General features: G+C 44.9%; 1 protein-coding gene across 4 annotated transcripts in view; it reads left to right on the forward strand.

Moving 5' to 3' along the window:
* The first annotated feature begins 5,674 nt into the window (after window positions 1–5,674).
* GBF1 (golgi brefeldin A resistant guanine nucleotide exchange factor 1) overlaps window positions 5,675–15,544 on the forward strand; it is a 109,968-nt gene continuing 100,098 nt past the window's right edge. Inside the window, exons 1-4 of one of the 4 annotated variants that reach the window (XM_056352279.1) lie at window positions 5,677–5,891; window positions 8,982–9,075; window positions 12,082–12,187; window positions 13,515–13,581. In XM_056352279.1, the coding sequence (XP_056208254.1) occupies window positions 9,074–9,075; window positions 12,082–12,187; window positions 13,515–13,581 (175 nt within the window). In that variant the 5' untranslated portion in view covers window positions 5,677–5,891; window positions 8,982–9,073. Of the gene's footprint in view, window positions 5,892–8,981; window positions 9,076–12,081; window positions 12,188–13,514; window positions 13,582–15,544 lie in introns of all 4 variants that reach the window. The other 3 variants (XM_056352282.1, XM_056352277.1, XM_056352280.1) reach the window with 3 other exon arrangements.

Below are 15,544 nucleotides of genomic sequence, written 5' to 3' on the forward strand. Positions count from 1 at the left end.
AACGTTGTGAGAACAGGAGTGAATTTTAACCCTAGGTGATTTATGAGCCATATTTAGGGAGCCTGCTAAATGCGTAACGTGGCATATAGATATGTATGGGGAGACAAACGCACACGAAGCACGGGATGTAAAGAGAGGTTAAGTAGACCCAGGCATTATGGATTACAATTCAAAAATATGCGCAAACACATCAATTCAGTATAAACACGGAGAGTTTCAAAGGAGTCACTGTGTTGACACACTTATAAGAAATTACCGTGGTGTTTTAACGGTAGTAATCCGGGGTTTGTGTTTGCCTTACTACTTTTTTTGCCTGCCAAAAATGACAGCAAGCCAGACCACATATTTTTCCAGCCCAGATTTTAACCTACCCAGGCATGGGTTTGTCGCCCCCAAGAGAAGCAGATACAGCGTAAAAGCACTAGTGCTTTGCACAGGGCACTCTGTCTCTACCACCACATGCTGCAAGCTGAAAACCCTACTCAAGGTCTGCAGCAATGAAGGGACCTTGTTTTGGACTGCCTCCCTCTCCCTCCAAACCCTTCACCACCAGTAGCCTGCAGCAAATACAGTCAGTGCGTACGCTTTCACGTAATAATGAAACAAAGGTATTTTTAGCTATTTCCCTTGAGCAAGTGGAAATATGAACCGGCACTATGTCACAGGCTTGTTCCCTGTGGAGCGCAGTGTGAAGACTGCTGGATTAAGACCATCCAGGGACCTGCACCAGGAGTCTTTCATTAGGGCAACCTTGATGCAGCTGCTGGACCAACCCCTGAAGGGTCTCTGGGAGGGAGTGCTCCAGGATTTGTTGTTGAAATGCAGTAGAAGATCTTGCTGGTTAGTGCCAAGACCTCTTAGCTGTAGTGCATCTTGTCTTGCCAGCTGAAGAATTCATTGCTGGGGAAGAGACCAAGAACTGCACCCAGGTTCAGGAGATAGATGTTGCTATTTTATGTAACATAGACAAGACAAGACAAGACAAGACAAGAGAAAAGAAAAGAAAAGAAAAGAAAAGAAAAGAAAAGAAAAGAAAAGAAAAGAAAAGAAAAGAAAAGAAAAGAAAAGAAAAGAAAAGAAAAGAAAAGAAAAGAAAAGAAAAGGAAAAGCAAACTAAACCAGAGTGAACCTGACTCACATCTTGGCAGAGAGATGGATATGCAAAAGGAAGGAATTACTCAGCATCTTAGATGTATTTGATTTTTCACCAGCCAGGAGGAATTTGTTCTCAGAGAAAATGCTGTCTCTGTCACAGGCAAATGTGATCCTTGTGCTGGATGAGTCCATTGCTCTTGGAGAGTGGAGGAGCTGTTGGTCATTGATCATGGTTTCCATCTTTGTGTCTTAACTGATCTTTTAGCCATGCTGAGTCCATGCCATCGAACGCCTTGAAGAACAGGTCTCAGGCTTGAATTCAGCTCTGCTTCCAAACCATAAGGTGGCCTGGGGAGTAGAGGGTAAGTCTGATGCATTTGTGGTAGCCAGGGCTCCCACTGCAGCAAGCTCTTCTAGCTGGCATTTGCCAAGTGCTGTGGGCTTCATGCCCACGTATATCACGTAGCTGTAGTCTAGCCAAGAGGTGACGAAGATATGACTAACTGAGCCTGGGTTGCTCCTGCCAGAAAGGCATGGCTTGCCTTGGCCAAGAAGAGACAATGGAAAACATTACATTGCGATGCTCATCGGGAGAGTTTCAAGTCACCGGGAAGTGCAGGAGCGCTCCTGAGACACGGACTAAGTAGAACAGTGGGCAGGGTATTTTAGCCTAAGGAGGTTGCTCTGCAGCTTCAATATTGTACTTCATATAGTTTTCACAGAAGGGTTTTTAGTACTTTTTGACAGTCTCAGGTTAGCTCTGTTGCTACAGTTGTAGATCCTGGCCTGAGTGCAGGTTGCACCAGATGCAGCACATCAGTTTCCCTCTGGAGAGCCTCCAGCTGGCTTTGGGCTAGCCTCTACCCAAGCTTGCTCTGGAAGGGAACAGCTGCTTAGAGCCACTATGTTCAGGATTCAGTAGCAGTTTTGGGATGCTCAGCTCTGGGGAAAGCGACTGCAAGCAGTTTCTAGCTGTGAGAACTGCTTGCACCTTCTGAGTCAACACCCTCTTTCTGCCCTTTTCCTGGAGACCTTACTCAGAGAAATACCAAAAGCCTCCAAGAGGAGTGGGTGGAAGTTCAATCTCTCTCAGACTATTTAACCTGCTGGAAAATTTCTGTGTTGCAAGTGCCCAAGGGTCCAATATCTGGGCTCTGTGGATGACCATGAAATGGCAGGGTCTGAGCAAAGTTAGCAGACCGTGTGAAGTTGGTCCTGTCCATTGGTGCAGGATGCAGGGGTGGATGTGATAAGCAATGCAAATTTGTGACAGTCTCATCAAAGGTTATTACACTGGCAGCCTAGACCCAAATGAAGGCAACTGATGTGCCCATGGAGGCACTGCCCTTTGCAAGGAGCTGGCTGCTCAGGTGTCTCGGATGAAAGCAGGTGAGCTGACCAGGCACCTGGGCAAGGCCTGAGGGGATGGTTGTCAGTGAGGCTGCAGCCCCTCTGTATGCTCCCAGCAGGCTGAGGAAGAATACTCAAGACAGAAACTGCTGAAAAGCTGCATCTTTGCAGTGAGGACAAAGCCCAGCTTTCCCAACCAGGCAGCAGGAACCTGAGGGATTTGCACAGGCTGTGCTCATCTGATCCTTGGTTTCACTGTACCATGCTGCATCTAACAACCAGTGCATTTATCTTGGGAATAAAGGGACAACAGACCGTCCTGCGTCCTGGTCCTGCACCTGGTTCCTTTTGTGCACAGAGAGTCCTCCAACTTGCCCACAGATAGCCTGTACAAGTTGTGCACTGCTCTGGCAAAACGCTGCTGGTTTTGGCAGCCCAGGCAACCCAGTTTGGCCCACTGCTGCGAAGCTGGGGGCATTGGTGTTGCACTGTCGCATCAGCAGGATTTTCTTTGTGGCCAGGGCGGTGCTGGGCTGTCTGAGGGCTGACTAATACAGTGCCATAGTGCGTGTGAGTGAACTCTCTTCTCCCCAGGCAGTGTGGGGCCTTACCATATTGTTTTTCTCTCCAGACAATGCAGTGCTAGATTGTAAGTAAAAATGCAAAGCACATTGCAATGTTTGCTCTTTATTAATGCACTAGGATGATTCGGGTGAAGCAGAAGGCTCCTGGCTGGCTTGGTTTCAAACTCCGTGACAGGCTTCCATAAATAACACCTTAGCAGGGTCCAATTCACCAGATCAGACCAGGTGGGAGCCCAAGCTGCACACCTGGCACTGGAAGGGGCAAGAAGGCATGGAGAGGGCTCTAGACCCTTCCTGGGGAGGGCAGGCAGGCTTGGTTGACCTGGACTGAGCTGTGCTGTGTGCAATGGCCAGCCCACCACCCAAAATCCTCTTCCCTGAGCAGGGAGTGGATGGGCATAGCAGCAATGACAAACTCTTGTGAATTTCCAAATGTCTGGCAGATACCACAAGGGCTTTAGCAGCTGCTAGAGCAGGGCAGAAGGGAAGGAGAAAGCACTAGCAACTAATCTGCTTGTTCTGCAAACCTGCACTCATTGCTTAGGTGGCTTTTGCAATCTCTCTGCACTAGGTGAGCATCTGACTGCCTGTTTTATAGCTGAGGAGCGTAAGCTAAAAACTGCATGTACCATGGCTGCAGCAGAGGCTGTGGTGATACGTTTTAGCTTGAGCCCACAGTTAGGTCACTGTAACATGCTTTTAACCGTGTTTCTTGTTCTGCTTTGGGGGAATAAATGTGACTGCTTAATGTAGATACAGGTTAGACTTCCAGCTCCAAAGACTTCCTACATGTTAGCAGGTAAAGCACAGCTGAAGCAGGTCCCCTGGCCTCCAGCTGTCGGAGCTGGGAGATAATGGCAGTTTAAGTCTGAGATACATTGACTCTTGATCAGGCAATATTCAGGCAGCTATTTGCATGGAGAAGGGAGGTGACCATATGGTGACCACGGTTTCCAGACTGTCCCATCCCACAACAATCTCTCTGAAGGTTATGCCCTCAAGAGAGGGACATGATATCTGGCCATCTTTTAGGGTGGTCTTGGAGTGAGCCTCAGATTTCAGTTTGGCTGGCCACAGAAGAGTCCTGCTGCGCATTCCCTCGGGCCTTTTTGTGTGAGAACTTTCCTCTTTTACCCATGCTGCAGCAGATGAAGTTGTGATCAGGACCATGAATGAATAGTTTTTGACCTTTTCATCTTTCCTTCACCTTCACTTTGATTTGCATTCTCCCTACAGACAGAGTGTAAGATTTTGGGGTGGCCACTGCTCTGACCACTCTACCACCTGCCACAATAGATCCCCAGGCTGACAATATTAGTGCTATAAAACTGTTAGGTAACCTCAAGGACCTTCTGTCCTCTGCCCCAAGTTCAATGGCCAGAGGCTTAAACAAGCAGAGCAACCCCTGCAAATTACTGCCATTAAAGTACACTGCATTGTCATGGAGGCACAGACACAGAAAGCAGCCGAGAAGGGTGGACCAGCACCAAAAAGTCATCGTGCTAGGAGCTGTATGGTTGCAAAGCTGTGACTGCTTTTGCCAGGAAAAAAAAAAAAAAAAAAAAAAAAAAAAAAAAAAAAAAAAAAAAAAAAAGAGTCCAACAATAAACTGGCTTCAAAGAGCAGTTAAACCGAATTGTGGTCCCTGGCTGCCAGACTAGGTGGGCTGGATGAACTGGGGTCGTAGCGCACAGCTTGCAGCCCAGCTTCAGCAGAGGATCACTTGTGTTAAGGTTTGAGGAAAGTTACCAGGTGAGCAGGACTGCAGAGGAAGGAAACACTATATGCTCCTCTGGGCAGTGGTGTACTCTGACGATAGCGGTATGCTGTCTTTCACGCATTTGAATCTTCCCACCTGCCCGCTCAGCGCCTACTCTGGGGGAGCTGTGCCAGCAACGGGGGCAGAACTGTGACCCAAGGAGGTGCACAGGACACAAGCTGCTTGCTGGGCACCACCTCCCAGCGGCTCCAGAGAAGCAGCTGGGAGAGGCTGTTGGAGCATGCTGGGAAGGAGTTGCAAAGCACGGAGAGAGGCACTGCTGCAGCCACTGCTTCACCCGGCCCACGAGAGGCGGCTGGCCCAAGCCCTGCCCTGCAGGCCCCGCGCCACCTGCAGCCCTTCGCTTGCTGCCTTTCTCCTTCAGAACACCCGAAGGTGCGCGTCTGAAAGGCCCTGTCGCGGCCACCCACCCTGCCCAGGTGTACCAGGTGGGCTGGGCAGGAGCCGCACCGCCCCAGGCACGCACACACACCGGCCCAAGGGCGGCCCGGGGCACGGGCGCTGCCCGACAGCGGCCGGGGCAGGCGCGGCGGCGCCGGGTACCCCAGCCCACACTGCTTTGCGAGGCCGGCCCTTCCCCCAGCTTCCGCTCAACCGCCCTTGCTGCCCGGCTCAGGGGAGGCCCCGCCCCGCGACCGCAGCACTCCTTCACGATTGGTCAGCGATCTACTAGTTCTATCCTCTCTCCTCTCATTGGCTTTCCTCCTCTTGTCAATGGAGGGTCCGCCTCCTCCGGTTCCAGACCGTGATCCCATTGGATCTCTGATGGACCTGCGCGTCGCATCGTGCGCGGGTTGGCTCTTCGGGCTGTCCGTCGGCGCAGTAACCAGGCAGCAGGTTGCGGTGCGCCTGTTTCCACGTCAGTGAGAGCAGTGCGGAGCCGGTTTCGCTTGCCTGTGCCCGGCAGGATCCCGCGCTCGGCGGCCTCGCCGGGTTTGCCGCCGCCTCCCGCCGCTGCCGAGAGGGAGGAAGGGGCGGGCAGACGGAGGGCCGAGGCCTCCCGCTCGCCGCGCCGCCCGCCTGACCGATATGTGAAGCGGCCGCCGCCGCTGGCAGCAGGCGCCGCCATTTTGGATGCGGGGGTCAGTGCCGGGCGGCGAGTGCCTGTCGCGATACTGTCGCGACGCGGAGGCGGGCGGGCGGGCGGCTGCGGCGGGGGAACCGTGTGGTGCCGGCGGGGGGCGTGGACGGAGCTGAGGCGGCCTCGGGGGCGGGCAGGGCGGTAGGCCGCAGTGGGGCGGGTGCGGCGGAGTCCGGCGGCCGCCCCCGGGCGGGGCCGTGACAGGCCTGACGTACTGCCCGGGGTGCCCCGCGGGCGGGGGACAGCGGCCGGGAGCGGGGGAGACCGGGTGCACACAGCACCTGCACTGGCACCCGCTCACCGGGGGATCTTGCCCAAAATCCGGTGGAGACGGGGGGCTTCTCCCTGCTCAGCTGGGGCAGGAGGAAGGCTCGGAGCTGGCTTGGGGTGTACGCCGTGCGCTCAGCTGCTGTCACCTTTCTTAGTTTCAACAGTATGAAGTAACTGGAAGAAAACACCCCTCTCCATATTTACCTTAAGTTTCATTTTTTACTCTGCAGTTTTGATAGATAAATGTGCGTTGCCTTCTCTTCTGGATTCCCAGGCCCTATCTCGCTGTTGCAACTAAATGCGGAGACTTGCAGAGAAGCCTGTCCCACCTTCCTGGTGTCCCACCACTGCCATGTTACTGCTGCTTATCTGTTAAAGGGCCTTCTTAATCACCCAGAATTTTGGCATCACTGGACTATATGGTTCCCTGCCATACTCATAAATTAATACTTTTCAGTTATTTCTGGCCAGGCATTGGGAGCTAGCCTTTGGAGAAACATCCTGAGTTCTCTGCGCTTTTGCTGCTTGTGATGTTTATTGCAGAGTAGTTATTACATGGAAAACCTGAGCAAGTTAAGTTTCCTGGTAGAGATTCATGTACCTTCTGTGGGCAGTTTAGAAGGGAGAAAAGGAGCTTTTTCATTGTCAGCTGGGCTTCTGGGTAAGCTTAGCCAGCTCAGAGTTAGGCAGGAATTGTTTGTGGTTCATGGACTGAAGGGTGTTGTGGGTTCTGTTGTGGTGGCAGTGTCTTGTATTGGGACTTGAGTGACCAAATCTAGGTCAGAGACTACACAGATCATTCAAGCATTATCATAAACAGTGCAAATTTAGGTCAATGGAAGCTTACTGTGAAATACTGTCTTTCTTGCATATGTAGTGATTATGTTGGTTTTTGTTATTGCTGTTCATTGGAGTTCATTCACCAGCTTTGAGTCAGTTACCATAGCTGAAGGCTAAAGTTAGTGATAGAAGTGATTTGATGGAAGCCTGCCAGACTTTGTCAGTTCTTATGCTAACTCTTGCTTGTTTCCAGGAGAGTTGTATGCATTTCCCTGCAGGGGAAGGAGTGTTTCCTAAAAGTCTATCTGAGACTTCTTACAGTAATACCTAGGAAAAATGTGGATTATCTATGCACTGGGATGTTTTGGCATAGTGTGTTCCAAGGCTGAGCAGAGGAGTGTTCAGTGCATGTGTGAAATAACATTTCTAGATGTTTTGGGTTTTGTTTTTATATGAAGATTCCACATCTGATACTATTTTAGGAGTCTCAGAGTAGTAATAATTACTGTCCCTGGAACATTGCTGAAGGCTTTGAGAACCACATGAATGTTAGCCTTTGTTCTTTTATGACATGCTCAGACATCCACCTTTTTCTACTTGTAGTGTTAGTAACCTTGTTAGCAGTGAGGCTGTGAGTGCTGACAGCTTCCCAGTTTCCCATGGTAGGCAGGGCAGCTGCGTTGCCTTGGTTTGGAGCTGTCATTTTGACTGTGCCGTCTGTCAAAGTTCTGCGCCAGAGAGAAATCTGGGGACTGGTCTGCAGATTTAAGCAGATGTATGAACCTATCATGAGAAAGAAACAGGTGTTTACTTTGGACTAACTGAAGGGATAAGGAGCTAAAAAGCATTTGAAATTGAATAGGTACCTTTCCTGTTTTTTCTGCATAACTCAAGACCACAGAACATAATCCATTTTTTTCTGTACTGAGTTCACTATCTTGTGTTTGATTAAAGATTGCTTTCAGAAAAGGCAGCATCCAGTCTTGATCTGAAGACCTCAAGAGGTGTTGTAACAGTGGCTTTGCTAGGGAGGTTGTTTCAACTTTTTAAATAATCTTCAGCATCAGTAATTCTGTTAATCTGTCCAACCAACAGTTATACAGTATCCCACTCTTCAGACCATACCTTTGTAACAGTAAGCCTGCATTCATGTTAGCATTTTTTTTTGTACTTTGAACAAATATTTAGTGGTTTTGCTTGACTACCACCATGCTATCATAAACCTAACTGATCATTCAGTGCTAGTGTGGTAAATCTTGAAACTTCTCTCTGCAACTTCGGAGCATTAATTTAAGTAGTCTTTTAACTTAATGCATCTATACTGAGCCTTTAAACTTCTTTCAGTATCATCCATCTGTAGTGAGCTCCCAACTGCGAACAGTTGTTGCTTGTGATGAACATATAGTTGGAAGGAATGCATACTGAAATTCTCTGATAGTTCAGAAGGGTAGACTTTGGGAAGGGCACAGTTTCAAGAAGCTATTTCCATTGCTTGAAATAAACTTTTAAAGGGATGAATGGTGCTTTTGGTGGGTTTAACTTACAAGGTGCATCTCTCTGAAAATAGTTGTCTGGCTTCCCCCACCCCCCCCAGTAATTATTTCCCATTTCCTTCTCTAGCACACGATTGCAGAGGTCCTTTGCATGAATTAAGGTGGTTGGCTATGGTTTACTTTGGAATGTGTGTGTGCACTGTTGCTTGGTTAACTGCAAGCTTAAGTGTAAAGCAGGATTTTCCCCTGTTTTTACGCAGTGTTTGTGGTGAAGTGGGCTCTGTGTTTGGTGCTTAGAGATCTAAGAGTGAATTTGTGGCTCCAGCATGATAGGTTATTTCAATTGCATTGGGCCGGTAAATTTTTTGGCATGTGTAAAGTGAATTTTTGTACTTCTGAATAAAGTTACGTTTCATGGGACCTGCAGTGAGGAAAGGAGTGCATTCTCATCAGGTCTTCTCAAATAGTTAACAATGAAAGGATATCATTGCAAAAAAAATTTTTTGTACCCTTGCTTGAAAGGATCAGCATGTTCTGTTTCCCAGCAGGTTAAAAGGAAAAGGTGTGTGTGGAGGTTTGTGTCTATCTTCTTCATATTTTGCTGCTTGGAGATAACATCAGATTTGGGAACAGCAGAGCAATGTAAGTCTCCTACACGCAGGAAGGACTGAGTTTAACAAACTTTTGTCTTGATTCTTTTAGGTTAAAAGTAGAGGAAAAGAAATAGGAGTCCTACAAGCAGATTCAGTAGTACAGAGAATAGCATTTAAGCTTTGGCACCGCTTTATATGTTGCCAGAACTATGGAGTATCTGTGTATGTGCAAGGCATGTGATACATATGTCTGGCATTTCTTTACGTGCTTTTCCAAATCATGTTGGGGGGCCTTTGTTTCCATGTCAGTTTGCTAAATGCCTGGAGTGGCACTACAAAATTTACGTGCACAATACCATTTTGTAATGGTGAAGATAGGAGAAACTTGAGTTTTGACAAATCTGAATGTATAAAGTATTTCCCAAAAAGTACTTCTGTGGACCAGAGTTTTGATCCCTGCCTGTGTAGAAATATAGAAGATATTGGAATTACTGAAAGAAGAAGTAATTAAAGAGGGAATTTTACATGGAGGAGAAAATCTCCCGTTAATGCCTAATGTACTAAAACAAAGACTACATACTGAGGTAGAAAAAATTGCGATCAAGGGTATTTTTATGCAACATTTTAATGTAGTCATATAAATAACACATGGAGTAAGTTACCGTTGGGAACGGAACACTTCTCAAGCATTAGAAACATGAGTAGGAAGACTATCCATGGTTTTGTTATATACAGCTGTGAAGGGAGGATATAAACCTTTGTTCTTCAGGGCACAAGAAAACTACTTGGCAGAACTTTTTGTTTATTTTTCTGAGTCATCTAGTAGTGAATGAGATAAACTATTGATTTGGTCTGTCATGGCAGTACCTATATTATAAAATAGTTTTGTCTTTGCCCTTAATTTATTGTGTAGCACTTAGGAATACTGTTATGTATAATTAATCTAATGAAGTAAGAAACAGTTTTGCCATAAGATTGTTCTTCCTATTGCAAACATATAAAAACCTGAAACAACAAATCTGACACTCTCCTTTGTCCTTTGGTAAGGTATCTTTTTATAATGTTTTGCTTTCTTTCCATTATTTACAGAGTCCTGAAACAAATTAGTCTCTTTCACTCAGAGGATATTTGTATATTTGAAGTGTTGTTGATAATTCAGACATGTTAATTAATGTCAAACCTGACATATCCAGGATGTACGTTCTGAAATTCCTGTGGTGGTGTTTCAGAGGTCTGGTGTAATAGGCCAAAACTGTTTCCTTCCTGCTTTGCTTTTGCTACATGGGCAAATACCCTTCCCTCACTTTGTGTTATTGCCCACCCACCCCCCGAGTCCTTCAGCTGAGCCTGTCTGTTGTGAAGAGTTATGGTCAATGTTTCATCTGCTTTCAGTCTTTTGCTTCCCTATGGATGGCCTGTTGTGATTTCAAGTTGGATCCTTCATTTTCCTTTCGTATCTTCTGAAAATGTCTCATTACTTGGTTACCATTTCACTAAATCCTTCTCGTTTGCAGACATGGTATCGTCTGACTCTCTGGCCTCTTAAGTCCTGTTTATTCTTCATAAACAGTCATGTCTCGTCATTCCTCTCCATTCTTCTTTATGCTTGACTGTGTCTGGGCTCCAGCTAGTATAGAGAGAACAGTATTATAGTAATCCACTCTTTGTTTCTTTTTCTCAGACCATTACAAATATTTGTTGCTTGTAAAATTTTTTCCCCTCTTCTGGCTCCCTCTCTGGGTACGCCAATTTAAGATTTTTCCTTGTCGTGGTTTAACCCCAGCTGGCAACTAAGCACCACCCAGCTGCTTGCTTCCTGCTCCCACAGTGGGCTGGGGGAGAGCATCAGAAGAGTGAAAGTGAGAAAACCCTTGAGTTGAGATAAAGACAGTTTAATAGGTAAAGCAAAAGCCACATACACAAGCAAAGCAAAACAAGGGATGCATTCACCACTTCCCATTGGCAGGCAGGTGTTCAGCCACCAACAGCAAAGCAGGGCTTCATCACATATAATGGTTACTTACTTGGGAAGATGAATACCATCACTCCAAACATCCCCTCCTTCCTTCTTCTTCCTCCAGCTTTATATGCTGAGCATGATGTCATATAGTATGGAATATCCCTTGGGTCAGTTGGGGTCAGATGTCCTGGCCATGCCCCCTCCTAACTTCTTCATCCCCAGCTTGCTCGCTGATGGGTGATGTAAGAAGCAGAACAGGCCTTGATTCTGTAAGTACATTTCAGCAATGACAAAAACATCCCTGAATTATCAAGGCTGTTTCTAGCACAAATCCAAAACAGACCCACACCAGCCACTATGAAGAAAATTAACTCTATCCCAACCAAACCCAGCATACCCTGTAAGACCTCAGGCTACATGAGAGTAAATGTCTGCCTTTAGCTTTCTCACTTTTTCTCCTCACATGCCGTCCAGTTTGGTCTCTAGTTTTGCTCATTTCTTTGTGGGGTCTCACCCATGACTTTTTTACTTGCCTGCTTTCTTGAAAGCTTTTTTCATGAAGCAAGTGTGAAATCAACATCTGTTATAAATTGCTTTATTTTGTCAGAGTTTAAAGCCCCAAAGAGTTTTGCTCTGGCCAGTTTATTCAAGCCACTAACGCTTATTTAACTGTACAGGATTGACTTTGCTCTGTGTAGAGCTGTAGGACTTTGCATAAGTGCTGGAGATGCTTGTATTATTGCATTGTCATGGATGTCTGTCCTGGTATCCTAACGCTTTATCTTCCTGTGAACTTACATTGACTGGAAAAAAACGAGGAATGTACTTTGGCAAAGTTCTCTTTTGCTTCACAGATGCCCTTCTATAACCTACTGTCCACTCTTGTCTTGAAAATGCGCTCTGTGGAGAAGCGTCTTCCTTTTGTCTTCTTTTTGACAAAATAACTATTTGTCTGCATGCACGAAAGTGAGATCTGAAAGAGTTTCCTGCATCTCTGCAGGCCTCCTACTTAACGAGGGCCAACTTAATGTTTCATCTGAGGAAGAAAATGTTTCTGAGGAGCTGGGGATTGATTTGAATTACTTTTATTTTCAGGATGGTCAGGATGGTGGATAAGAACATTTACATTGTACAAGGTGAAATCAATGCAGTGGTGGGAGCCATAAAGCGTAATGCCCGATGGAGCACTCACACACATCTGGTAAGTTACTGGGAATTGTTGTTCCCTGTTCACTCCATGGCAGGAACCACCTAATTTTAGAAAAATACCTCCCCCTCCTTTTTTTTTATTTTTCAGCTGTTGTTATAGTACTTTTGTAAGCAAAGTTGGAATGCCTTTCTACATTATTTTATGCTGAGCAGTGTTGGCTTCTTGTGTGCCAGTGAATGTAAGAGGTACAAAGCTGGAAATCTTCTACTTATATACCCTGTAAACAAACACACACACACATATGCACACCCCCACACCCCATCCCTGTTGTATTTCACATGGGGATCCTCTCATTTAGACTTCTGTTACCTGGTATGTCATGGATTTTGAATGTATGATGTTATTTTATTTAGCACAATGTTTTTATAGATCTTTTGTTCCCTCAGAGAAGACTTCATCACAAACGCCGTGAAATAAAAAACACCCTATATATATTTTTAATTTTTCATATGGCATAGTATCTTTTTTTAGCTCTGTTTTTAGCTAGGACTGCTAGCTGTATTCCCAACTGAAAACTGTGAATAGTTTCAAACCCGTTTTGTTAAAAGCCATTAATACAGTGTTTTCCAGTCTAATGATGCATTGGTCAGTTTATGGCTTCCACAGTGTAAATGTGTGCATGTGGCATACTGTATCTGTGGTGCACTTCAGAATGTCACATGAATAGCAGATGGCTGTCGTCCAACACAAGTGGTTTCAGTTTGTCAAAGGGCAGGGCCCTTTTTCATTCGAACAGGCATTTCTTCATTAGAGCTGACTGCCACCCAGTAGGAGGTGTGGCTGTGGGTATACACAGCTTGGAGAAACTGCTGCTTCTCCTTATTTTAGTATTGTAAGAGTAGACTAAGGCTAAAGGATGCAGCTATTTGTATAAATTTTGCACTGTGATTCTTCCTTCATGTTATTTTAATGGCACCAAATGTCATTGTATTTCTGTTCCCATTACAATCTGCATAGATTAACATTATAGCAAATCCAGATGAGCCATTTCAATATGGTATGAGTTAGATTTGCTCTGAAATTTATTGAACAGTGGGAGGCTAATCAGAAATACTTCTAAGGACAATAAAACCAAATCAGAATGCTCAGTTTTGAACCTATACTTTGACGTTTGAGCTGTATGACATTGGGGAGCACTAGCAGAAAAATAAAAATGCTTCTCTTGATTTTGATGGAGTAAACACAATGACAGTGATGAATTCAACCCACAGTGCTTCCGTGAGTATGAAGGTAAGGTCTTCACAGACCCGTTATTAAGATTTGTCTTCAGGAATAGGTTTGCCTCATTAACGACTGCCTTCCTATGTATAACCTATAGGATGAAGAAAGGGATCCCCTGCTGCATAGCTTTAGCGTCTTAAAAGAAGTGCTGAATAATATAACAGGTAAGCTTATACAGAAATCGGCAGGTATGTGTACCTGCTAGGGTATATGCAAATAAATGTACAGGTGTACTTGTTTGTCTTATTTACTATCCAGAGGTCATATATTGAATAACAAGAAAAGAACAAATATGTATATACTTTTAGGCAAATAATACCAACGTAAACTAGTACACAAATACCACTGCTGCCACTATCTGGAGAGTTTATATACATACGTGTGTGTGTGTGTATATATATATTTTTTGTGTGTGTCTATACATGTATATTTTCCTATATAAATATGCATGTTTCTTCAATATACTGAAGCTTGCAGTAATATATGATATCTGGTGTATTATTATGCATAGTCTTTCTGTGCTTTGTTTATGTTTTCTGATCTGTGGGGAAAATCTGCTTAGAAAGAAGCCCTGCATTATCTGTTTTCTCCTCACATTCTTTGATTTGTTGGTTTTCATCATCTGTTATCAGTAATAAGTGACAGACTTCACTTTCCTTTTGGGTCTCTTGCATCTTGAAATAAAAGGCTTACTTTGTGACCAGTTGCACTGAAAGGAACTAGAAATCTATATTGATTACAGAAGTAGAACACAAGGCTGTGATGTATATTCTGACCAGGTTTTTTTCTCCCAACCTGTCTTTCTCCCCCTTCCCCCCACATTTTCTCTTTTTGTAGTTTCAGGAGTGATTGTTTAAGTGTAACCTAAGTATATGTGGAATGTCTGTAAGTGAGGGTAATCCTGAGTAGCATGTGGTATTCTGCTGGTTCTTCCCAGGATTTATTTTACTGGTTATAATATTTGAAAGTAAGCTTTCTTTCTGGTCCCTTTAGTACAGTAAGTGTATCTCAACCTGAGTTTGAGATGCACTTTTTGCATTTCTCATTGCATGCCCATTCTTCTGTTGATGCTGAGCCTGGAATCCCATAAAAAGTATGTTCCCTGGAAGTACAGTAGTGCCACTTCTAGGTGCTGACAAGAGGTGCTGAGGGCACATGCCCTTGCTGCTTCCTCTTTTGTGACTGCCTGCAAGTGTAATGCTTTACTTTTCTTTGTCAGGTGAAATTCCTTTGGTTGTGAGCAGGACTATTCTGTCAGGCCATGACATCTTGGGGTACTCCTGCACAGCTTGTGTTTCTGGATAGTGTCTTTGTTCTGGGTGTTATGCTTGTTCCAAGACCACATGACAGTATGAAGTTGTCATTTTTTGTAAGCTCACTCACCTTCTGTGGGATATGCATACAGCACCAAAAATGTTTTGAGAGGCATTTTTCCTTCTCTCTCTTCTATAAGATAAAATTTTCAGTAAAAGTAAGACTGTTGAAGTTCTTTGCCATTATTGCAAATGCCTCTTCTCATCAACAAGAGCAGGGAGTGTCAGGATGCTCAAATAAATTCAGTATGAGTAAATGCCAGTGACCAGCCATCAATGTAAAGTAGCTAGATACAATGTGCTGTTGACTTGTTGGGTTAAAAATGCAAGCCCACTATCTACTCATGTTAAAGAAAGCAAAGTTTAATGTACCAAGAGATTCAGAGACTCCCTGTGAGTATTGGTCATCATCTAAATGTGGTTCATGCTGAGATAATAATTACTTATAGATGGTGATGGTAGCATTTGATTACACGGGGTTCTTCTAAACAGGTAATTTCAGCTGCAGCGACTGCTGTTTACCAACTACTGTCTTGAGATAGGACATCATTGCTAATGCTCCATTTTTTTCAGTTTTAGATATGGAGCGGTTCCCAAGCAATGCTTTGAACAATATAGAGCCTCCTGCCTCATCTTTCAGGCAATGAGAAGTCCAAGCTTAGGGTTTTTTGTGGGTGGTTTTTTGTTTTCTTGTGTTTGTTTTGTTTTTTCCCCTAGACCTTCCTTTCATGTCTCTTTCATTAGCTCATGGAAACGCATTGCTTTTATATTTAAATTTATTCAAGCTGTAATCTTTGACATTTGATTTAGCTTT

Source organism: Falco biarmicus, chromosome 9 (genome assembly GCF_023638135.1).
Source record: "Falco biarmicus isolate bFalBia1 chromosome 9, bFalBia1.pri, whole genome shotgun sequence".
Lineage (NCBI taxonomy): Eukaryota > Metazoa > Chordata > Aves > Falconiformes > Falconidae > Falco > Falco biarmicus.